Consider the following 25,101-nt stretch of genomic DNA (forward strand, 5'->3'; position numbering starts at 1 on the left):
TTCTCTTCTTCTTCTGGGACCCCTATAATTCAAATGTTGGTGCATTTAGTGTTGTCCCAGAGGTCTCTGAGATTGTCTTCAATTCTTTTCATTCTTTTTTCTTTACTTTGCTCCTCAGCAGTTATTTCCACCATTTTGTCTTCCAGCTCACTTATTCGTTCTGCCTCCATTATTCTGTTATTGATTCCTTCTAGTGTATTTTTCATTTCAGTTATTGTGTTGTTCATCTGTTTGTTTGTTCTTAAGTTCTTCTAGATCTTTGCTAAACATTTCTTGTATTTTCTCAATCCACACTTCCATTCTATTTCCAAGATTCTGGATCATCTTTACTATCATTACTCTGAATTCTTTTTCAGGTTGATTGCCTATTTCCTCTTCATTTATTTGGTCTTGTAGGTTTTTACCTTGCTCCTTCATCTGTGGCACTTTTTTTTGCCATCTCAATTTTTTTTTAATGTGTGGGATTGTGTTCCTGTCTTACTGGTTGTTTGGCCTGAGGCTTCCAACACTGGGGTTTGTAGGCTATTGGGTAGAGCTGGGTCTTGGTGCTGAGATGAGGAACTCCATGAGACTGCACTCTGATGAATATTCCCTCGGGCCTGAGGTTCTCTGTTAGTCCAGTGGTTTGGACTCGGAGCTCCCACTGCAGGAGCTTAGGCCTGACCCTGGGCTCGTGAACCAAGATCCCACAAGCCACCTGGGGCAGCAAAAAGAAAACGAAGTAAAAAATAAAATAGACTAGGAAACTAACAGATATTTTAGGAAGAATATAAAAATAAAAATATAGATGAATCAACAACTGGAAGGTATATCAGTACTACAATAGGAAAAAAGAGGAGGGAAAAGAAAAAAAAACGGGGGAAAAGGCCTTGGCTGTGGAGGGCGGGGCGTAAGCAAGGGCGAGGTTTGGGTGGTGGGTGGGGCCAATGCTCAGGACCCACAGGGCTGGAAAAGGCCCTGGGGGCTGGGGGGGTGGGCTTAGGCTCAGGGAACAGAAGGGGCCCAGGTGTGCCCCCCACCCCTGGTCTCAGATGGCGGGGGCCCTCACCTGGGAGCCCAGCAAGCTTTCTGGGCCTGAGTGGGCGGGGCAATTGCCCTCTGCTCCTCTCCTGCTCCTCCTGGAGGGCCCCTCCCCCCTGCCTCTCCTTAACTCCCCTCAGCCTCCTTCCTATGCCCCCAGGACAAATGTGGCAGGGAAGTGGAGGGGGCTTTGGAGGGCAGGGGACTGGCCTGGGAGCTCAGCGGGCTCCCAGGGCCCAAGTGGGTGGGGCAAATGCCCTCCACTCCTCCCAGAGGGTCCCTCCTGCCTACCTCTCCCTACCTCCCCTGAACTCCTCAAAAAAATTGAGATGGCAAAAAAAAGTGCCACAGATGAAGGAGCAAGGTAAAAACCTACAAGACCAAATAAATGAAGAGGAAATAGGCAATCAACCTGAAAAAGAATTCAGAGTAATGATAGTAAAGATGATCCAGAATCTTGGAAATAGAATGGAAGCGTGGACTGAGAAAATACAAGAAATGTTTAGCAAAGATCTAGAAGAACTTAAGAACAAACAAACAGAGATGAACAACACAATAATGGATCCTGTCTGGCCTCCACTTCTCCTCCCCCTTCTGTCCCCCCACGTCCTATCGGTTCACTTGGGGGTCCCTCCCATCTCCTTGGGCATCAGCGTCCCCCACCAGAGGCCAGTAGGCACCCTAGTTGTGGGGAGATGCTAACTCAGCATCTTCCCACACCGCCATCTTGACTCTGCCCCAGGAGACCTTTATATTAAGGGAATCACATGTATCTTTAAATGATTACAAAGGACTCTATTCTAACTTACGTCTGATAGGAGTGGATACTAACATTATCTTTTTTTTTTTTAATGAGGAAACAAACAGGGAAATTAAGTGATTTGCTCACAATTAAAAAACAAATTCGTGACAGAGTCAAAAATAGAAAAAACAGCCACTAGGCCTTCTGGACGGCCTTCATTAGCCTTCACATTAGCATTTCACAAATCTGAGTATAATATAGTTCTCCTGGGAATTTCCTGCTGGTCCAGTGGTTAGGACTCCGTGCTTTCACTGCCGAGGGACCAGGTTCGATCCCTGGTCAGGGAGCTAGGATCCCACAAGCCGCATGGCATGCTCCACCCCCCAAAAAAATATATATATATATATATTTCTCTTTATTTTATAAAGGGAAACTGCTTCTTTGACCAGGTCCACTTGAATAACTGCAAAATGAACAGCCAACCCAGTTTTATAGTTCATTTTCTCCAACAGATTTAACAATACTAGAATGTGTGAGAAGTAATATTTATTTCAAGAGGTTAGAAGGGAGTGGAAACAAGTAATCAGTCTTAAAATTTGTTGGCAGCAAGACACAGTTTTTTTGAGGAAAAAACAACAAAGAAAGAAGTAATTAAACAAGATGGTATCTAGACAAAGGCACAGCATTCCACAACTGCTTCATACTCTGTGCACAGGAGATCCTCAGAGAGGAGAGACATTAAGCAAAACAAGGCTTATATTAGAAGCTGCATACAATACCACTGATATTATTCTGTCTTACAACAAACGGCTCTAGAAAAATCCCCCTGGAGGAAAAAAGTGCAACACAAAACCTGTATAACAAAGGAAAGCAAAAGTAGAAATAAAGACCCAACTATCCCTCTGAAATCTCTCACGGGAATACACTCAGTGCAAATACAGTATTTCAAACTCAGCAAAAGAAGTTTCTGACTGGAGTAAGAACTTTCAGGTTAAAGATGTATTCTGCAAGAAGAGTTCACCTAACGCTTGAGAGCTAGAGCAAAAAGAGACTTGCAGTCAGTAACTGAGTGGATGAAACGCCTAATTTTTCACTAGGTCATAATAATCCCCTTTGGGAAGAAGTGTTTTATCTTGAAACTAATTATTCCACTTTTTGTTATATGGTTCATGCTTTTAAGCTGCAGTTGTCTCAAACTTGCTTGATATAGAATTTTGCAATGTCAGATAATAGTAGGCTGTCAAAAGAGAACCATTTAAGCTGCTTTTGTAAGAAGCATGTTGCTGAGCTGCCTTACAGTCTTTTTACATCAACCATATAAAACTTAGCTTATCTGATCATGTATTAACCCTTCTCAAATAAAGTCATATGAGAGGAATTGTTTTTAAAAGAGGCTTTCAAACTAGTCCTTCAGGCATTTTAAAAAATCTTCATATAAAAGTCCACTTTATACATAAGAACAAACATTTTTCCTTTAAAAAAAAATCTCATTTTTAAGCCAAAATAAATTACAACTTGCTGATATACCTTTTTTAATGGCTCAGTGCTTATTTCAGATATATGGAGCTGTATTTTTTGCACATTTTGAAAATTAGAGATACTGAGACAAAGTAGTTAACTCTACAATTAGATGATGATACAACCCTGGCTCAGGGAACAGATTAAGCTTTAAGTCTTCAAGAATAAAAAAACCGACACAGATCATCTCATCTATATAGTCTTATACTATGTACATATTAACAATCTATTCAATGAAAAAAAAAGGACAGAAATTTCATAAAACTATTTCAAAACTCAGAGCATAAAAGTGTAAAGAAACAAAACATTTAATGTACAATCTATTCCATTTGGCAATGTGTAAATTATATTGAGAGATAAAAACTTATCTACAAATAGAATATAACAAAAGGAAAATGTCATGTGAGAAGTGATCTCAGGTCCATAGCTCTTCAGTTCTTCCAAATTTATAGATCAGAGTGCTAGAAAGATATTAAAATAAATCATGAGGTAAAATCACATAGAAACTCAAAAGAGAATTTATTTTCTAAATATGCTTTGATGGGTACCTCACTGATCCCTTTGTATCAATTTCTAAAATTAAAGATTGTGGTGGTGTTGGTCTGAATTTGCTTGTTTTATAAACCAGTTTGTTGACCTTGATGGTTGAGCTTAACTGAATATCTTTTCTTAAAGCCTGAAGTTACTAGATAGGTCACCTGTAAGGAAAGGGGGCATTTCTCATAGTAGCCGGCATTAGGGCCACTCACATCTCTACGATCCTACAATGTCTGAGCTACAAACACTGAAGCATCCTAACAGACCATGTTGAAATTCTTCGTTCAGTTAACAAATAATTACTGTACAGAGTACTGGCTGGGCACCAGGCCCCTAGCTAAGCACTGGGAATGTGACCGTGAGTCAAAACAAGACAAACGTGCTCACCAATGGGAGACAATCAAATTCCAACTCAATGACACACATGGTACCAAGAGAGGGAAATATAAGGATCTGACCTAGTGAGAGGTCAAGAAGGTTTTCCTGAGGAAGTAGTGACTGAACTGAGATCTAAAAGAAGAGTGGGAATTATCTCAGCAAGGTATAAGGGAAGAAGGAGTGGGGCAGAGAGATGGGACACTCTGGCAACGTGAGTTTGAGTCGTGGGTACGCTGGAGGTGGTAGATTTGAAATGTCAGCCACCCAAGAGGGGATAAGTAAGAATCTGGATATGTGGTTTAGACGTGGAGATAGACAGCTGTGACTCACTGGCATACAGGCAATAACTGAAGTCCCAAGCAAAAAGGACCTCACCTAGAGAAAGAATGAGTTGAGAAGAGGCTTAGAACAGAACCTTAAGAAACTTCAAGTTAGCGGCCAGAGGGTGGAGGATCAGCCTGCAAAGGAAACAGAGGAAGAGTGGCCGGAGAAGTAGGAGTGCACTCTGGTGCCTAGAAAAGGCCTGGCACACAGGAAGCACACAGCTGGCTGGATAACTTGCCGGCCTCTGGGCAGAGCGCATCGCTGATGCAGTAGTCACTGCCCACGTGAGCACAGGCCTTTACACATACAAGGTTTCTGTTCATCCAACTGTCATTTATATAGACTCCTCTACCACTATAAAGGGCTGAATCTGAATTTAAATTTGATCTCTCAACAGTGCCTAGGTGTCTTCATGAAAATTCACTGTATTCCCAGAAGGCTGTCAGTCACATGCCAAGAAATACGATCACAAGACCACAGAAACTGTCGAACATCTTTCAAAACCAAGAGTGTCCAGGGGCTTCCCTGGTGGCGCAGTGGTTGAGAATCTGCCTGCCAACGCAGGGGACACGGGTTCGAGCCCTGGTCTGGGAAGATCCCACATGCCGCGGAGCAACTAGGCCCGTGAGCCACAACTACTGAGCCTGCGCGTCTGGAGCCTGTGCTCCGCAATAAGAGAGGCCGCGATAGTGAGAGGCCCGCGCACCGCGATGAAGAGTGGCCCCCGCTTGCCGCAACTAGAGAAAGCCCTCGCACAGAAACAAAGACCCAACACAGCCAAAAATAAATAATAAGTAAATAATAAATAAATTAAAAAAAAAAAAGAGTGTCCAGGCCACAGTGCAATAAGAGGGAACCCAGGCAGGGCACAGTGGTCTCCCTGAGTTGAGGAAACAGAGTTGAGAGTTCAGGGAGGCCAAGCGGCTGGAGTGTGCAAGGCGGGGTACAGACAGCTAGAGAGGGGGAGCCCAGGAAATCGGTAGGGGGTTCCCCTTGAGGCTTCTGCCAAGTGCTGACAGCAGATGCATGTGAGGAAACTACCCAAGAAAAGGGCAGGAATCACTGGAAAGAACAATTCCCAAAGCTCCCACAGGGCTGGGAAGACTTCAGAATCTCACAGCAGAGTGGAAAACCTCAGACTACATGGAGAATCAGGAAGAATACTTAAAAGTGTACTGCCTTAGTAAGGGGGACATATTAATCCCAGACTAAAGCTGCTTTGGTCCTGCCTAACGGAGCTTAAAAGCAAGATTCGAAAGGACTGAACTGTTTCCAAGTGACTGAGCTGCATCCAGAACAAAGTTCAAAAGCATTTAGAGGAATACCAAAAAGTCCAGCCCCCAATCAGCTTCATGCAAAGAAGCAAACAGGGGAAAAGGGATCCAGAATGAAAAAAATAAATAGAAATAATCAATAGGAACAGACTAAGAATTGACACAATTAGACAAGGACACTGAAATAGTTATAAACATACTTCACATGTTCAAGAAGGCAGAGGAAAGCATAAGTATGTTAGAGAGAGATGTGGAAATTGTTAAAAAAAAATCAAGCTAATAGAGATGAAAACTACAATGTCTAAGATGAAAAACATACTGGATGGGAGTAATAGCAGATTAGACATGACAGAGGTAGAGATTAGTGAACTTAAAGATATAACAACCTTTAACTATCCCAAATGAAATACAGAGAGAAAACAAGAAAAGAGAATACTTGATGGAGCGATGGGGTAAGAGTAGGGGTGGAGAGGTAGGGCAAAAAAAAGCATGAAAAGAACTAAGCACCAGTGAGCTCTGGGATGACTTCCCACAGCCTAATATACATGTAATTGGAAGCCAGAAGGGCAGGGTGGACAGAAAAAATTATTTGAAGAAATAATGTCTGAAAAGATTCCCAATTTGATGAAAACTATAAATCCACAGATCCAAGAAACTCAATGAACCCCAAACAGAAGAAATATGAAGAAAACTACACCACAGCACATCATAATCAAATTGCTTAAAATCAATGACAAAAACAAACTTCTTCAAGGCTTAGATTTTAATGCTTTTGTGAGAGGGGTATGGGGTAAGGGATGTAATTTTATAAATGATGCCTAAAATACCTATCTTTACACTAAAAGACATTTCATTCTGAAAAGCAAAGGCTACAGGGCTTCATTTTGGAAACTTTTTAGAAGATTGCCCCTAAAAAATACTTTTGATATTCTTTTATTTTTATACTTACTTTAAGTTATCTTAAAAACTTAATACAAAATCCAATTCACCAACCAGGTTTTGTATACGATATGCATAGTATGTATTAATTCTAATTTCTTTTTTTCTTATTTTATTAAAGGTACATGATATGGTTTCTTAACAAAACACAGGCTATGGAAGCAGCAGTCTGGGTTCAAATTCCCATTCTGCATTTGCTAGTTAAGCGGCCTTAAGTAAGCTCTGAGTCTTATTTCCTCATCTATAAAATGGGAGCGCCACTTGTTTTACATACTTAAGATAATTAAGTGGGAATTTAGAAGGTAACATATATAAAGCATCTAGCTGAGGTCTTGGCACATAGCAGGGCCCCTAATTAAATGGCTTGTGTACACTTTTATGCAATAGTAGAATTTTCACCTTTTAAAAGAAGTTCTATACACTGTAACTAATCCAAGAGATTTATACATATTCCAGTGCCTATGCTGCTCTTATAATAAAGATGATGTTTCTGTAAATGTTATAGGTGTATAGTTAAAAAATTAGGCAACTTACCTAAAAAATATAAGGGCATTTTGAAAAAACACAGCTAGTCCTGGATAAACATCAGTATCTGCACACACAAAGTAAAACAGATCAGATAATTACAAAAGGCAAATGGCCGTAACAAAGTACTCATGCCACTCATAATGACATGCTCTGTATATTATAAAACACTACTATTATTCATTAACTCTAAAAAATCCACAATGAAATTGAAGTAAGAAAATGATAATCTCCTTCTCCCAAAACAAAGGATTACTCTCACTCTGGATAAAAGACAATGAAATTATTAGGTTTTCTTTCTGTCTAAAGCAGTTGCTATGGTTCTAGCTGTATCGGAACTGCCAAGGAAGCAGCAGCTTATCCCTTCACTTCCTATGGCCAATACAGAAACACACAATGTTAGAAAGATACAAATTAAATTGTTGATGATGTAACAGTCTGTTCGTTTTATTTTCTTTCATGAATTCAGGAGTTTTATTGCGCAAATCTGACATACATAAAAAGAATCATTATAATTCATCATCATATTCTCCTGGAGAAAACAGTCACTATCTTCATAGGAAGGAAAAAGAAAAATTTGGAAATTACTCAAATTTTTGTGGATATTTAACTTTTATAAAACTATCAATGTTGATTAAAAATACTAGTTGGGATGAAGAAATATTCAATTTGTAGCCTTTGATATCATAGCAAACAATATAGCTGCATGGTTAAAAGCCCCAAGTTTGAGCCATACCCCTGGATTTGAATCCTAACTCTACCACTGACTAAATGTATGACCATGGGCAAATTATTTAACCTCATTATGCCTTACTTTCCTCATCTGTAAAATGGGCATTGTAACAGCACCTGCCCCCCAGAGTGTGAGATGTGGACTATGCATAGTGCTCAGAACAGTTCCTGGCTCATAAAGTGCTATAGAAATGTTAGCTGCTGCTACGATTATTAACAGCTCCAGAAAAATCTGTACAGTAAAAGATTTGAAATATGTGTTAGAAATGCTCTCTGAAGTCAGTTTACAAACTAAAAAGTATATGTAACGAGCAATGCTGTAGAAATATGAAGATGAGATCCATAATTGAGAAATTTCTCAGTATGTACTAGTTCTTTAAAGATTAAGATACGACCACTGAGGGAATTCCCTGGGTCCAGAGTCCAGTGGACTCTGCGCTCTCACTACCAAGGGCACGGGTTCCATCCCTGGTCGGGGAACCAAGATCCCCCAAGCTGTGTGGCACAGCCCCCCAAAAAAAGAAAGAAAGTAAAAAAAGTACTTTCCCTCAAATAAGCTTCATGCTAGAACTGTGTGCTCCAGAGTACTTTTAATTAACTAAAATAACACATTTTAGAGTAGTATTAATTAAACATTAGGCAACCACTGTCCTCTTGTACTGACTTATTTTGTGCAAAATGAAAGACAAAGGTATTCCCAAATCTTATACTGATCAATCTATGATACTTAAGGGATCCTATCAAGATATTAAAAGGTCAGCTGTGGGTCAGGACAAGATGTGACAGTTAAGCAGAGTGACGAGGAGATTCCAAAGATAGAGGCATCAGAAGACGAATAAACTGTTATCTGAAACTTATTCCTGTCTTTGGAGTGAAGGGAGAGAGCCAGTGAAAGAGGTTCTTCTGATGCTTCCAGAAGCACATGCTAAGACTGGGTCCTGCTTTTCAAAACCTCTCGCGATCCCCGTGATGAAAAGTTATGGTGACTGGAACAGTCACAAAACTCAGAATGGTATACTAAGAGCTCACTCCATTGCATCAACCGTTTCAACATGAAGGCTACACACGTCTTCAGTCTTGCACTTAAAAAACTCCCCTTGTGAACTGGCAGTGCTTCTCAGCACCTCTGCCCCCTAAAAAAAAAAAAAAAACAAAAAACACTCCCCTTGTACCTATGAATGAAAAATTAGAGGCTGGGGTTGGAGAGAAGATGTTATCAGTGGACAGAAAGATACTGGGGTCCACAATGCCTTATCTTGAAATCCTTGGGGCAAGGTATGTTTTGGAACTCAGGATTTTTCAGATTTAAAAATGGTAACACAGGGGGACTTAGCTGGTGGCGCAGTGGTTAAGAATCCACCTGCCAATGCAGGGGACACGGGTTTGAGCCCTGGTCCGGGAATATCCCACATGCCGCGGAGCAACTAAGCCTGTGCACCACAACTACTGAGCCTGAGCTCTAGAGCCCGCGAGCCACAACTACTGAGCCCACGTGCCACAATTACTGAAGCCCACGCACCTAGAGCTCGTGCTCTGCAACAAGAGAACCCACAGCAATGAGAAGCCTGCTCACCGCAACGAAGAGTAGCCCCCGCACCCTGCAACTAGAGGAAGCCCATGCGCAGCAACAAAGACCCAACGCAGCCAAAAATAAATAAATTTGTTAAAAAAAGAAAAACAGTAACACAGGGCATAATATTACAGAGCACCCCCAACTATATTTGGACCAGCATCCCACAATCAAATACAACCACATTCCTCTAATAAAACATTTGAATACTTATTAAATGAAATAAAGACTATAATGAGCCCTGGATCATTAGGTCAGGTTTTGCTGCCAAACTGGTTATGAAAAACCTGACCTTCAGCACTTTTGTGGATTCTAGAATTGTGTATAAGGGGCTGTAGCCCTGTACAGATTTCTCACTTTTACCACTACAACCCTCAGTAAAAGGCCTCTGGTATAGAGCCTGGCTATCTGGGGTAAGGAAGGAAATCAGAACCTCTAGAGATAGCTGAGAGTCACCTGGTCTTGTCAGTGGCTTGGATTTCCTAACGAGACTATCCCACTGCACTAAATGACCCCACTGAGAAGTTTTATTAAATAATTTATATCTTCACACAGAGTCTTATCTTCAAGCTAACTGAATTATTAAACTAAATTTTACTCCACGGGGAGTTAACAGACTAAGCCAAATATAAAGGACATATCTGAATCTTTCCTATGAAATAAAAGAGGAATAAATACTTACTTTGGGTAACATATGCACCAAAAAGAATCCACATAGAAGCAATAAGTGACCCAAACATCAACATGAAACCAATGAAGAGCCAAACTCGAGCACCTGTGTGAAAAATAGGCTTTATGATTTTGCTCATTTTTACAGCTCTATGCCTTAGGAATACATAACACTAGAACACTGTTCATCTAATATATGCTATGCCTATCAAAGACAGTCACGTATTTATATACACCTGCTAAAACAATTAACTGAATGAAGACTGAAAAAAAGAAACTAAAACTAAAAGGTGTTAAGCGATACTTGGAAAGGGAAAAAGGGTAAATTACCGTTCTACTGGCTAGAGAAACTAACAGCTGAGTAAACTAAAGTAGGCAAGCTTCAGAAGTAATTATTTGACTAAACTGATTAATTAAACCCTAACTGAAAAATTACCGTGTTGTATATATTATCAAAGTAATTGCTCTATTAGAAGTAGCAAATGTATTTCAGATAGCCATTACCACACAGGAATGAGAGACTGCAAATGAATAAGGACCATATGACCTCTTTTCATCAACGTTAATATCATGGTACTACTCAACATGGTACTAACAGCAGCGATATATTCAATCTCTCTTATTCAGCCAAACTGTACCACATACCCTTGAAAAGTTCAAGGACAAAAGCATCTCTTCAAACCCCTACTGTATAGAATTTTAGAAGTTATACAACAGAATCTCAATAAAGTGATCATCTGGACACCTGAGTAGATTCAATACATTTTTAGGAAAGCAAGTTAGCATTTGTGCCAGACCCTGATCACAGGTATACTGACAGCCTGTCACCCTATGGAAGGGGAATATAGCTACCCTGAAGTGAAAATAAAATCCAAGCCAATTTCCATAATAGAAAGCTAAATTTGCCTCAATTTCAGATATTCGGTTACTAACTGAACAGAAATTCATATATTTTAGACACCAGATATGCAGGAAGCTCAAAGCTCAGCATGGTTAGAACAGCTGATATTTGAGAGAAATGGGTCCCTAGGTTATCTAAATTTTATTATAATGCTAAGCAGATCTCCAGAAATATACAGCAATGTTTACTTCCTTGGAGGAAAACATCCTCCAAATTCAATCACAGCTTTTACCTAAAGTGAATGCAAGGAAGTATCAAAAGTCCTTGTAATTATTTTCCTTCATGTCCTTTATATATGACCACACAAAAATTTTTTAACAAAACTGAACAAGAAAAAAACTTCCCTTGAAAAATGAGTATGCTTTTGTTTAGCAAAAAATAAAAAACTGTAATGTTTTCCCTTTTTTGCTTTGACTACCAGGAAGCTCAGAGTCAAGGTTAATAATTAAGAGTATCCATTTTGTCCTAGAGTCTAAGTATCAATACATGATCTTCTTTCTACCTAGTTCCTGTTCCTTCTTATTTAACAGTTCCATTTGTAGTATATTTATTACGTTAATAACACTTTCCTGCAAATTCCTCTGGGAATTAAATGGGAATAAATTACACATAAACCATTTAAGTAGTATGAAAGCTTAGTGTGGCAATAGCTGAGCATGCCTACAAGATAGTTTGCCCTGAATTTTTGAAGCACTAGACAGAACTTGCACTAAAGGTACCACGTATAAATGTAAACTGACGTAAACTGACTGTGAATTTTAACTGGGTAAGAAATAATCATGGAATAAAATGTTATAGTCACTACTGAGAGTAAAAAGTATGGGCTTTGGAACCAGACAGACCCAAGGCACATACAAGTTCTACCTTTAAGCTAAAAAGTTTTGGGTAAGTTACAATGAAATTTTCTACAGAAAATAGTTAATAGTAACATAATCCACAGCAATGCCTGTGGAATATTTTTGAAAGAAAAATGATCAAATAAGTTAATGTGTGCTCTATGCACAACATCACTTGCTAATACATGCTTTTTTATTCTTTATTCTCACTCATTCCTGACATTACCTGCTGAAGCTGGGGCACAAGGCATGCATGTGTGCGTATGCATGTGCGCACAGACACACACAATGCACTTTTAACTTAGGTTCATCTGTCATTTGTCACTATCCCCATCCTCTCCAATTCTTCAAGGATCACAATGGAAGTGAAATTATAAAATCTGCATCAGCATTTAAAGCATCAGGTACAAAAGAAAGCTAATTTGTCCCCCTGTAACTGGCTTATTTCACTTAGCATAATGTCCTCCAGGTTCACCTCCGTTGTCACATATGGCAGGATTTCCTTCTTTTTTAAGGCCCATTCCCCTTATGTGAGGTATCTAAGAGAGTCAAATTCATAGAAACAGAGAGTACAGTAGTGGTTGCCAGGGGCTAGGAGTGGGGGAAGTGGGAGTTGCTGTTCAACGGGTATAAAGTTTCAGCTACACAAGATGAATGAGCTCTAGAGAGCTGCTGTACAACACTGTGCCTATAGTTAGCAATATGGTATTGTGCATTTAAAACTGTGTTGAGAGTAGATCTCATGTTTAGTGTTCTTACAAAAAAAAAAGGAAATTTTTTTTAAAGCTAAGCTCGTCAGCTCCTTGATTTGGTTTAATGTCTTATGATACTTTATGATTCCATTTATATGAGATTCTAGAAAAGGCAAAACTACAGTGATAGAAAGCAGATCAGTGGTGGCCAGGATGTGGGGGAAAGGGGATTAACTACAAAGAGATATGAGGGAACTTTCTGGAGTAATGGAAATATTCTATATCATGATTGTAGTGGTAGTTACACAACTGTATACATTTGTCAAAACTCATCGACCTGTACACTTTAAATTGAATTTTATTTTATATTTTATATAAGTTATCCTCAAATACACTGACAAATATATATATATATGATACTGTAGACAAAGAGACTAAATGATTCTCGACTGGATACAAACATAGCATGGTGGCCAAGAGCATGGGCTCTGGAACCAGATTGTCAGTGTTCAAATCCTGGTCCCACCACTTATTTGCTTTATGACTTTGGACAAGTTACTTAAGTTGTCTGTGCCTTAGTTCCTTAATCTAAAACTGAGGACAAGAGTGGTTACCTTATAGGACTATTGTGACAATTAATTGAGTTAATATGTGTAGAGCATTCAGGACAGTCTTTGGTACACACTAAGTATTCTACAAGTACTTGCTATTATTCTTAATCATCCTTCAAAATTCCTCTCCCACCTACTCCAAATTCCTGACTATAACCACAAGTCACCCCTCCTAGTCCTTAAAGGTTGGAAATAGAACGTCTAGTCCTGAGCTTTTTATATACAGCATGGAAATTCCACTGAAAACAAACCCCTGGATTCTAACAGAATGTGTTATAACCTGAACAAAAGAAAAATACTGTTGGATGACAAATCAAAAAAAATTCAAACTCAAAAAAAAATGTATATGTAGACAAACAGCATGTTTCTTCTAAATACTTCTGTTGTAGCCTATGGGTGGTTACTCAGGTGATCAGAACTGAATGTGAAAAACACTGTAGTCCCAGGTTTGATCTCTTAATGTGTCCATACTTTGCTGTTCAGTAATCACGGTCAGCCATCTTGTAAGTAATATTATTGGTCAACATTTGGGATAAGAATAAATCCATCGGGGCTTCCCTGGTGGCGCAGTGGTTGGGGGTCCGCCTGCCAATGCAGGGGACACGGGTTCGAGCCCTGGTCCCGTAAGATCCCACACGCCACGGAGCGGCTGGGCCCGTGGGCCACAATTGCTGAGCCTGCGCGTCTGGAGCCTGTGCTCCGCAACAAGAGAGGCCGCGATAGTGAGAGGCCCGCACGCTGCGATGAAGAGTGGCCCCCGCTTGCCGCGGCTGGAGAGAGCCCTCGCACGGAGACGAGGACCCAACACAGCCATAAATAAATTAATTAATGAATTAAAAAAAAAAAAGAATAAATCCATCACTAACACAGGAACAGTCAAGATCCATTGATTTTGCATGGTTAACATTTTATCTATATACTATGGGCAATATAACATGACAAAAACCAGTAACCTCTGGCAGTAACTTTAACTTTCTTAAAGTTTTAAATAACACAGAAACTTTTTTTAAAAACCCTACATAATCATTAATCATCCCTAAATAAAGACTCACCAGAGGCGTTGTTTTTTCTGCTGATAAATCCCTCTTTTACCTGCATACATTAACAACTCAAAGTGCCTTTACCTGTTCTTCCTAAACAGCCGCTTTCATAGCTGTCACCTCTCACCTGAGCATTGGACACGGCATTTATCCTAGAACAATACAAAATCATCTAATAAGCTTTCATGCTGTTAAAATATTCATAGATATTTACATATCATTTAGAAGGGAAGCATTTCCTATCTAAAGCCAGTATCTGAATAACTGAACATATCTTTTAACTTAAATATCCTAGTGGATAGAAATACTATGCTAGTCTTATTTTCCTAAAGTACACCCAGAAAACATACTTAATTTTTTTTTTAATATCAATGTTTTCTATATATTGGTAATAAATATGTTGAAAACAAAATTAAGAAAAAATTTCCATTTATAATAACATCAAACAAAACCATACTTAATTTTAAGGGATTACTATCATTTGTCTCCAAAGATTATGAAAGAGGCCAATTTTCTGTGTTCTTTTTCTATTTTATTTTATATTTATACATGAATGACCCACCATGAGTTACCCCATTTTAAGGTTCTCATTATAACCAAGAGTTCAAAAGTTTCTCTTTGTGTTAAAAGTCAAGTGATTTTCTCTCATCCATTTCTCAAATTCAGAGAACATTTGGTATAATAAATAGGCCCACTTTATTCAGCTTCTCTTTCCATTCTTGTTAGAGCGGGTATATTTGTAGCAGGAATTGTCTTTTCTTAGCATCCTGAATGAATATAAGTAGTCCCATCTTCTACAATTCACCTTTTTAAAGCTCCTGACAGTATAAGAAAATTACGTAATCTTAATGTTTAACATATTTTTAAAAATTATTAAAAGACATCCATGAAAAGCTTCCAAACTCTTTTATGAAGTGAGATAATGGCGAAACCTAAAAATGATTTAATAAAAAAGGAAAGCCATAGATCAATCTCATTTAAGGCCAGTCCTGCCCTCCCTCCAATACTGGCAAATACAGTTAAGTAACACACTTAAAAAAAATAATACTCCATGGTAAAAGTTGAATGTATTAGATACTCAGTGCTCTGTGGTGGCCTAAATGAGAAGGAAATCTGAAAAAGAGAGGATATGTATACGTATAGCTGATTCACTTTGCTGTGCAATATAAACTAACACAATATTGTAAAGCAACTATACTCCAATAAAAAAAATAAATTTTAAAAAGGATTAAAAAAAAAAGTTGAATGTATTAGAGTATTCAAGGATGACTTCCTACTAAAAAATCTAGAAATGTAACATACTTCATTAAACCTAAGATGCCAATGATTTTTAAGATGCACCATTATTTTTTTATACTTCCAAGAAAGAAAAAATATTATGAATTATAAGATACCAAGAAGCACAAGATATTAATACAAGAAGCACACTGATATTCAAAGATATTAAAATACAAAAAATAATCTTAAGATCTATAAAACATAGTAATTTTTCAGTTTAACAAATATAAGGACAAAAATCACATGATAATCTTTATAAAGTATAATAGAATTATCTGACTAAATTCAACACTTTTTTTTTTTTAATTCTTACTGGAGTATAGTTGATTTACAATGTTGTGTTAGTTTCAGGTGTACAGCAAAATGAATCTGTTATACATATACACATATCCACTCGTTTTTTTTTAGATTCTTTTCCCATATAGGTCGTTACAGAGTACTGAGTAGAGTTCCCTATGCTATACAGCAGGTTCTTATTAGTTATCTATTTTATATATACTAGTGTGTATATGTCAGTCTCAATCTCCCAATTAATCTCTCCCCCCCAAATTCAACACTCAGTCTTGATTTTTAAAATCTTAATAAAATGGCAATATAGATATACACACATATATTTATCATGTTAAAGAAGAATCAATGAAATTAAAAAGTTATTCCAGATAGCATTAAACTTTGAGGAAAAAATGTTTTTAGAAAAATAATCTTGAATTGAGAATTACCTTCATACTTACATGAAGAAAGCCAATGTGGAAAACACACCACATGTGTGAAAAGCATGGTTCAGCTGTTCTGGCTTAGGATACACCACGGCTGCATCAATCATTATCCACCAACCTGTAAAAAACTTGAGAAAGAACCCATGTCATTAAAATAACACTAATACTTTGACTTGGCATGATACCTGTTCCTTAACATTCCATGTTTTCTATGGACCATATAATTGGAACATAAAATATGTCTACTTTGAGTTTTAGATGTTGAAATATAAAAAACAAGAATCCCTTGTTTACTTATTCTTTATAGCATATGAGGTGAATCTAACTAATCAAATCCGTGTAAGATTCAAGTTCTGCTCTTAATGCAAGATGAAAAGTTTATTACCTAGGAATGAATTATCTGCTTCTTTTATCCACCATAAAATTATATACAACCAAAGCTCTCTTAACTAACCTCCAACTAACCAGCTCCCTGATTACCCGATGTGTTCCACTCTCTCGTTCATATTAAAAAGAATGTGGAACATTCTTTTTTAATATGCCCAAGCACTTTTGCTTCCACAAATGAGCTGCCACGTCTCCAAAAAATATCTACGCTTGCTATAATTTTAATTAATTATGTAATTTGATTAAAAACTGACTAAACATGAGTTTGCAAAATGTAATGTTTCTATGTCAACTAAGCTGAATAGAACTAAAGTAGACAAGTTACTAAGGAATTTCATAGACAAATTAAGTGCAGGCGAGGTGACCACAGAGCAAGAAAAACTTGGAAACACCTACAAGAATTCTGCATGCATATTGCTTCACAATTATAAGATGTTATGGAAAAACCCTGAACGAACTTTTTGGCCACCCCAATATCTTTAGTTCCTGCTCCACTTTATTTATTTCTTTATTTATCTTTTCTATTGAACTTCAGGTATAGAACTATATACTGGAAAAGATTAATTTAAATTAAGTGGAACATATACTGAAATTTGCTTCAAAAAATGCAGTGGGGGCAGGGAGTGCTTGATGGAATGCTAAAGCAAGATTGGTCATGATCTGACTTTTTTTTGAAGCTCAATGATAAGTACAGGGGGTGAGAGAGGACTCTATACAATTCTATTTTTGTGTATACTACTGATATTTTCAATAATAAAAAGTTTTAAAAAAAATATTGGAAAGAAAATTAAGCAGTAGTTTCCTCCACAAATTTCTTCCTCTCGCTTCCTGCCTGTGCTGCAGCTGGGGTATGAAGATGGCAACCCTTCCCTGAAGTGCTGCAGGGCTTCAGTTCTAATGCAGCCTAAGGTTGTTAATTACTGTCTGCACATCCTGAATTTCAATGAGTCACAACAATATTATTAGTTACATCAAATTCTGAGCCTTTGAGGATCCTAAAGGAATGATACATATTACATAATTTACTTAAAAAACCACTGCCTTCAAAAACTGTATTATCATGGGTATTCACAGTTCAAAGGAATCAAGATTAATTTTCAGCGCAAAAAGTGAGGTATAAATGTCACCAACCAGGCTTTTTCACTTACCAATATACCTGCTACTACAGAAGCCACTGCATTTCTTCTCTCACTCCAGTCGATACATTCACATTCTGGCCAACGGAAATTATCTAGGAAGCCTGCCATTTTCACCACTTAAGCATGGACTTTTCATTAAATACTATACTCTACAAATAAAAAGACAAAAAAAAATCGATCTAAGGAAATGTTGTTTTTTGTTTTTAATTTATTTATTTATTTTTGGCTGTGTTGGGTCTTCGTTTCTGTGTGAGGGCTTTCTCCAGTTGCGGCGAGCGGGGGCCACTCTTCATCGCGGTGCGCGGGCCTCTCACTGTTGCGGCCTCTCGTTGCGGAGCACAAGCTCCAGACGCGCAGGCTCAGTAGTTGTGGCGCACGGGCTTAGTTGCTCTGCGGCATGTGGGATCTTCCCGGACCAGGGCTCGAACCCGTGTCCCCTGCATCGGCAGGCAGACTCTCAACCACTGCGCCACCAGGGAAGCCCAGGAAATGTTTTTAAGAAGTGAAATATCTTACGCCTTTCTTAAAGCTTTAAACACAAATTTAACTTTAGGTCTAAATCTACTATAGTTAAGAAGAAAAATTCAATACTACAATGAGTATCTATTGAGATGTACATAAGACTGTCCTAGGACACAGAAGGAGCTTACTATTTGTTAAATGAGCATGGTGGTTTTAAAACATGTCTGCCATAGAGAATGGTCTTGAGGACATGGGGTGGGGCGGGGGGGAGCTGGGATGAAGTGAGAGTAGCATCAACATATATACACTACCAAATGTAAAATACATAGCTAGTGGGAAGCAGCAGCATAGCACAGGGAGATCAGCTCAGTGCTATGCAACGAGCTAGAGGGGTGGGATGGGGGGAGGGAGGCTCAAGAGGGAGGGGATATAGGAATATATGTATGCATATGGCTGATTCACTTTGTTGTACAACAGAAACTAACACAACATTGTAAAGCAATTATACTCCAATAAAGACGTATTAAAAAAATAAAAAATAAAAATAAAAAGTGTCTGCAAAGTCTTTGACACTTCTCCCATTGAGAGGTGGATCTATGTCCCTACCTTTGAATTTAGGTCAACAATAAAGGCTGGTTCACCGATAAAGTAGAGAAAGTGATGCTGTGTAACTCTGCCATACAACTTCTCAGACTAGATCATAAAAGACAATGCAGCTTGCAGGTGGTTCTCTGGAACACTAACACTAGAGCCCTGAGTTGCTTTGTAAAAAATCCAAGGCCACAGTGCTGTGAGGAGACCACGTAGAGGTGTTCTGGCCCACGGTTCCAGGTGGCGGCCCAGTCAACAGCTAGCCCTCAACTGCCGGACGTGACTGCTGCTCCGGTTATTAGCATTACCCCCACACTTTAAGCCTTCCCTGACGAGGCCCCAGGTAGACGGAGCGGACACATGTCATCCTGGCTATGCCCTTTCCAAATTCCTGACCCACAGGAACCGTAAGCATAATAAAATGGCTGTTTTAAACTACTAAGTTTCAGAGTTATCTGTATGCAGCAATAGATAACTGGAAGGAGAAAAATCACACGCATAAAAAACTATATAAGGGTACAGCATGCTGTGCGAATTTTCAAAACAAAGAGAGTATGTTCAGATGTGATGATTCAGGAACACCTTAAGTTCCAGAAAGAAAAGGGGAAAAAAAACTATCTGAAAGCACTGAAGAGTGCTGAAAAGCAGGCAGAAACTGGAGGGCATTTACCCCTTGAAAGAAAACACAATGAGCAAGATCCACTTTAATACAGCTTTCCCCCCTGAAGAATCCCCTAACCTCCCACTCCCAGCCAAGTGAGACCCTGTGGTGCAGAATAGCTAAAACTTGAGCAAAAAGTCAGTCTTTCTGGCTTGAGGTATCAGAGGATGAAGTTCAGGATGACAAGAGCAGCTGGAAATTGAAGGGGAAATCTTGGAAAGGGGTAAGTCACAAGAGGGAGCCCCAAACACTAATATAAACGCTCTTAAATACCTGACTAACCCCTGAACAGCACATGCATGAAGGAGATTCCAAGGACCTCAGCAGAAAAAAATATCTGGAAGGCTAAAAGAACTAAACAGATTTCAGCTGCTGTCCCCTGCAAGGCATTTTGGAATTTGAGTTCCACCAGGTCAGAGATTAGTAAACACCTTGGGATTTCCACACACTCCAACAAAGTATAAAACCAAATCTCCACAATTTCAGGGTGATCAGTCAGTATTTTAATTGCCTGTTAGAACAAAAAGTAACACTCTTGAGATGAAGATAACTGATCCAGAGTGTCTATAATGTATCATCCACAATGTCCAATATACAGTTGACCCCTGAACAACACAGGTTTGAACTATGCAGATGCACTTATATGTGGATTTTTTTCACTAAATACATACTACAGTACTACGCAATCCATGGTTGGTTGAACCCACAGATGCAGAACTGCAGATACGGAGAACCAATGTATAGTTAAATATGAATTTCTGACTGCACAGAAGGTCAGCACCCCTAACCCCTGTTTTGTTCAAGGGTCAACTGTATAGTTTAAAAAAAAAAATTACTAGACTTTTAGAGAAGCAGAAAAAATGTGATTTATCTTCAAGGAGAAAAAAAAAGCAGTCAATAGAAACAGACCCCCCCATAACTCAGATATTGAAAATTAGCAGACAATGACTTTAAAGCAGCCAGTATAAACACATTCAAAGACAAAGGAACATGGTCAAGATAACTGAGTTAATGGAGAATCTCAGTAGAGAAACTTTTAAATGTAAATTTTAGGACTGAAAATTATAATATTTGAAATTTAAAATTAACTAGATGGGCTCAGTAGGAGATTAGAGACAGTAGAAGAAAAGTACAGTAAGCTTGAAGAAAGATCAAAAGAAATTATCCTATCTAGAGAACAGGTTTTTTTCTTTTTAATTAGGGGGAAAAAATGAATAAAGCTTCAGGAAACTCAGGAACACTAACAACTGGTCTAACATATGTTAAATTGGGTCCCAGAAAAATAAAAGAATCAGGAAGAAAAAATATTTAAAGAAATAATGGCTGATAATTTCCCATATTTGGTGAAAAATAATAATTTGCAAATCCAGGAAGCTCAGCAAACTCCAAGGAGGATAAACACAAGGAAGACATCATAATAAAACTGCTGAAAACCAGAGATAAAAAGAAACAAAGCAACTTTAGGGGGAAAAAATAATCAACACATTACATACAGGGGTGGTAGAACAATATGTATGATGGCTGACTTCTCATTAAAAACAATGGAGGCCAGAAGAAAATGGAAGGACATTTTTTGACATGCTTTTAAGAAAAGCAATCATGAGAATTCCCTGGCAGCCCAGTGGTTAGGACTCCATGCTCTCACTGCCGAGGGCCCGGGTTCAATCCCTCATCAAGGAACTAAACTCCCACAAGCCACTCAGCACGGCCCAAAATCAATCTCAAATGCTATATCTAGCAAAAATATTCTTCAAAAGTGAGGGTGATGGCAGTTCTACCCCTATCTATCTACCCAAGAGAAATGAAAACATATGTCTACACAAAAACTTGTACACAAATGTTCATAGCAGCATTACTCATAATAATTAAGCAGTGCAGCAACCCAACATACATCAATTAATGAATGAATAAATAAAATGTGGGATACCATACAATGGAATACAAATTCAGCAATAAAAAGGAAATACTGATACATAATACAACACCGATGAACCTCATAAACATTACGCTAAGTGAAAGACAACCACATATTGCATATTCCATTTATTTAAAATGTCCAGATGAGGCAAATCTATACACAGAAAGTAAATTAGCTGTTGCCTAGTGATGGGCAGGGGAGAGCAGAGTGTAATAGGGAGTGAATGCTCATAGGCATAAGGTTATAAAATTAGACTGTGGCGATTACTGCACATAAATATACTAAAAATCACTGAACTGTACACTTAAAACAGGTGACTGTTATCATATCTTTATTGTATCTCAAAAAAGCTTTTTTTAAATGAGGATAAAATAAAAATATTTTCAGGTAAACAAAAACTAAGATAATTCATCACCAAATCTGCACTAAACAATGCTAAAGGAAATTCTTCAGGTTAAAGAGAAATGACACCAGATTAATCTCAGATCTATAGGAAGGAATGAAGAATACGAGAAATAATCAATATGTGGGTAAATATAAAAGACTATTTTTTATTCCTTCTCTTTATTTAAGACAACTATTTAAAGCAAAAATTATACCATTGTATAGGATATCCACAAAGATAAACTTTCTAAATAGCATGTTAGTTACATTTTCAAATAATATGCTTAAATATGGATTTAGGTGAAATACCTCTAAATTTAAAGTAATGGGTCCAATTGTTAATCTGAAAAGAAGTACAATAAATATACTACAGAAGGTCCAAACACTGGAAACACAGACTGGGAGACAATATTTGCAAAACAAGTATCTGACTAAGGATTTGTACCTACAATATAGAAAGAACTCTTAAAGATTAATAATAAAAAAAACAAAATATAGGCAATAAAAAGTGTGCACGAGAGTTGAACAGACTTGAAATGGGCAAAGGACTTAAAAAGACAATGACCAAAAAGCATCTAAATAGGTATTCAACATCATTAGTCATCAGGGAAATTCAAATTAAAGAAATATCATCACATCCACTAGAATGGCTAAGATTAAAAAGACTGACTGTTGGAAGCAGAACAACTGGAAATCTCATACATTTCTGGTTGCGGCTTCTTACAAAGTTAAAAATAATCCTCCCTATAACCCAGCAATTCCATCCCTAAGTATTTACCAAGGGAAGTAAAAACATATGTTCACACACAAAAAGACTTTTACAAGAAAGTTTATAGCAGGTTTATTCATATTAGTCCCAAACTGAAACAACCTAAATATTCATCAACAGAATGGATAAACAAATTATGATGGATTCATACAATGGAATACTATTCAGCAACAAAAAAGGATGAACGATATATATAACCACACAGAAAAAAAATCTCAAAAACCTGATTTATGTGAAAGAAGGCAAACACAAAGGAGTATATACTCTATGATGCCATTTAAAATGAAGCTTAGGGGCTTCCCTGGTGGTGCAGTGGTTGAGAGTCTGCCTGCCAATGCAGGGGACACGGGTTCGAGCCCTGGTCTGGGAAGATCCCACATGCCGCGGAGCAACTAGGCCCGTGAGCCACAATTACTGAGCCTGCGCGTCTGGAGCCTGTGCTCCGCAGCAAGAGAGGCCGCGATAGTGAGAGGCCCGCGCACCGCGATGAAGAGTGGCCCCCGCTCGCCGCAACTAGAGAAAGCCCTCACACAGAAATGAAGACCCAACACAGCCATAAATAAATAAATAAATAAATAAATAAAATTAAAAAAAAAAAAAAAAAATGAAGCTTAGGAAGAGGCAAAACTAATCAATAGTCCCAGAGATCAGAACAGTGGTTGCCAACAGGGGCTGAGGATTGACTACAAGGGAACTTTTTTGGGGTGATAATAATGTTCTATATCTTGGTTGGGATAGTGATTATGCAGGTACATTTATTTATCAAAAGTTACTGAAGTATACACTTAAGATCTGTGTATTTTACAGTATGTAAATTTTACCCCCAAAAAAGATTTTAAAATTTTATCATTTAGATATGCTTTAGCTGCACTAAAGCCTTACTATGTACACATTATGGGCACATTTTATCAAGATAGTCTGCAGACACAGATATGAACTGTTATCAAAGATTAAATATTAACTGGTTAAAAACAAGTTTAGGGAAGGTCGCCATGAATTTAAGACAATGTCTGAAGGTTAAAACAAAAGTCATGGGACTTCCCTGGTGGCACAGTGCTTAAGAATCCACCTGCCAATGCAGGGAACACGGGTTCGAGCCCTGGTCTGGGAAGATCCCACATGCCGCGGAGCAACTAAGCCCGTGCACTACAACTACTAAGCCTACGTTCTAGAGCCCACGAGCCACAACTACTGAAGCTTGCGCGCCTAGAGCCCGTGCACCGAAACAAAGAGAAGCCACCGCAGTGAGACGCCCACGCACTGCAACGAAGAGTAGCCCCCCGCTCGCCACAACTAGAGAAAGCCCGTGAGCAGCAATGAAGACCCAACGCAGCCAAAGATAAATAAATAAATTTATTTTTTTTAAAAGTGACATTATTAAAAAAAAAGTCGTTTCCTATTATAAAATTCATTTTGCATATATTAACCTATTTATAAATAGTTCTATAAGCAGAAAACATGCAGTCGTCCCTCAGTATGTACAGGGGATTGGTTCCAGGACCCCCCTCGGATACCAAAATCTGTGGATGCTTAAGTCCCTTATATAAAATGGCATACTATTTGCATATAACCTCCTTTATATACTTTAATATCATCTCCAGATTACTTATAATACTTAATACAACGTAAATACTATGTAAATAGTTATAAATACAATGTAAATGCCATGTAAATAGCTGCCAGCACTCAGCAAATTCACGTTTTGCTTTTTGGAACATTCTGGAATTTTTTTTTCCCTGAGTATTTTTGATCCCTGGTTGATTGAATCCGTGGATGTGTAACCCAAGGATACACAAGGCTATTTCCACACACTAATTTCTGAAATGTCATGGTCTTCTCCCTCCTGGAGCTTAACTTGGAGGGTCAGGGGTTTGGGTGGGGCAGAGAAACATCAAAATAATACAACCAGTTACTATGAAGGAAATGCACATGATCCTGATACAAAATAAGGGAGACCTATTTTAGAATGTTCAGGGAATGCCTCTCTAAAGAGGCAACACTTGCTAAAATTTTAAAACACACTAAAATTTAAAAGCTGAGTAAAGTTAATTAGATTAAGGAGAAGCAAAAGAGGCAGAGAGAGGGAAAATTACATACAAAAGCCACTAAGTCCCTTTGATACTAGCAAGGAAGAATTAGCTGGTACCAAAGAGAATCAGAATATAGTAAGTTAGGGGAGGAAGTGGCTTGGAATAAATATGGAGAGAGACAGGTAAGTACCAGATCACCTTGCAGATTAATGTGGACTTCATGATGGATTTGGGGTTTCACCAAGTGCAACGGGAAACCAAGTGAAGAACGTTAGGATAAAAGGAGCAAAGGCACCAAGATGGTCACTATGGTAAACATTTAGGAGAGGAAAGTGAGGGCTACTATATTAAGAACTAACACTCTGAACTGAGAAGACTGACTTTCATATGGGTTTTCTTACTGATATTTACCAAAAAATAAGCATATTTTATCATGACAGTCTTGATTTAATAACAGC

At 38.2% G+C, this 25,101-nt stretch overlaps 2 protein-coding genes across 3 annotated transcripts in view; one reads left to right on the forward strand and one right to left on the reverse strand.

Annotated features, from left to right (window-relative positions):
* Nucleotides 1-7,691, forward strand: part of IFNGR2 (interferon gamma receptor 2) — a 54,536-nt gene extending 46,845 nt beyond the window's left edge. The window contains exon 7 of the mRNA XM_057546182.1: nt 4,917-7,691. Within this exon, the coding sequence (XP_057402165.1) occupies nt 4,917-5,063 (147 nt within the window). The 3' untranslated portion in view covers nt 5,064-7,691. The remainder of the gene's footprint in view (nt 1-4,916) is intronic.
* The window catches only part of TMEM50B (transmembrane protein 50B), a 36,764-nt gene continuing 13,956 nt past the window's right edge, over nt 2,294-25,101 (reverse strand). For both annotated transcript variants that reach the window (XM_057546183.1, XM_057546184.1), the window contains 6 exons: nt 17,838-17,977; nt 16,318-16,430; nt 14,393-14,460; nt 10,242-10,334; nt 7,267-7,324; nt 2,294-3,741 (listed from right to left, as the gene is read on the reverse strand). In XM_057546183.1, the coding sequence (XP_057402166.1) occupies nt 3,696-3,741; nt 7,267-7,324; nt 10,242-10,334; nt 14,393-14,460; nt 16,318-16,430; nt 17,838-17,936 (477 nt within the window). In that variant the 5' untranslated portion in view covers nt 17,937-17,977 and the 3' untranslated portion in view covers nt 2,294-3,695. The remainder of the gene's footprint in view (nt 3,742-7,266; nt 7,325-10,241; nt 10,335-14,392; nt 14,461-16,317; nt 16,431-17,837; nt 17,978-25,101) is intronic.

This window comes from Balaenoptera acutorostrata, chromosome 4, assembly GCF_949987535.1.
Source record: "Balaenoptera acutorostrata chromosome 4, mBalAcu1.1, whole genome shotgun sequence".
NCBI classification, from domain to species: Eukaryota; Metazoa; Chordata; class Mammalia; order Artiodactyla; family Balaenopteridae; genus Balaenoptera; species Balaenoptera acutorostrata.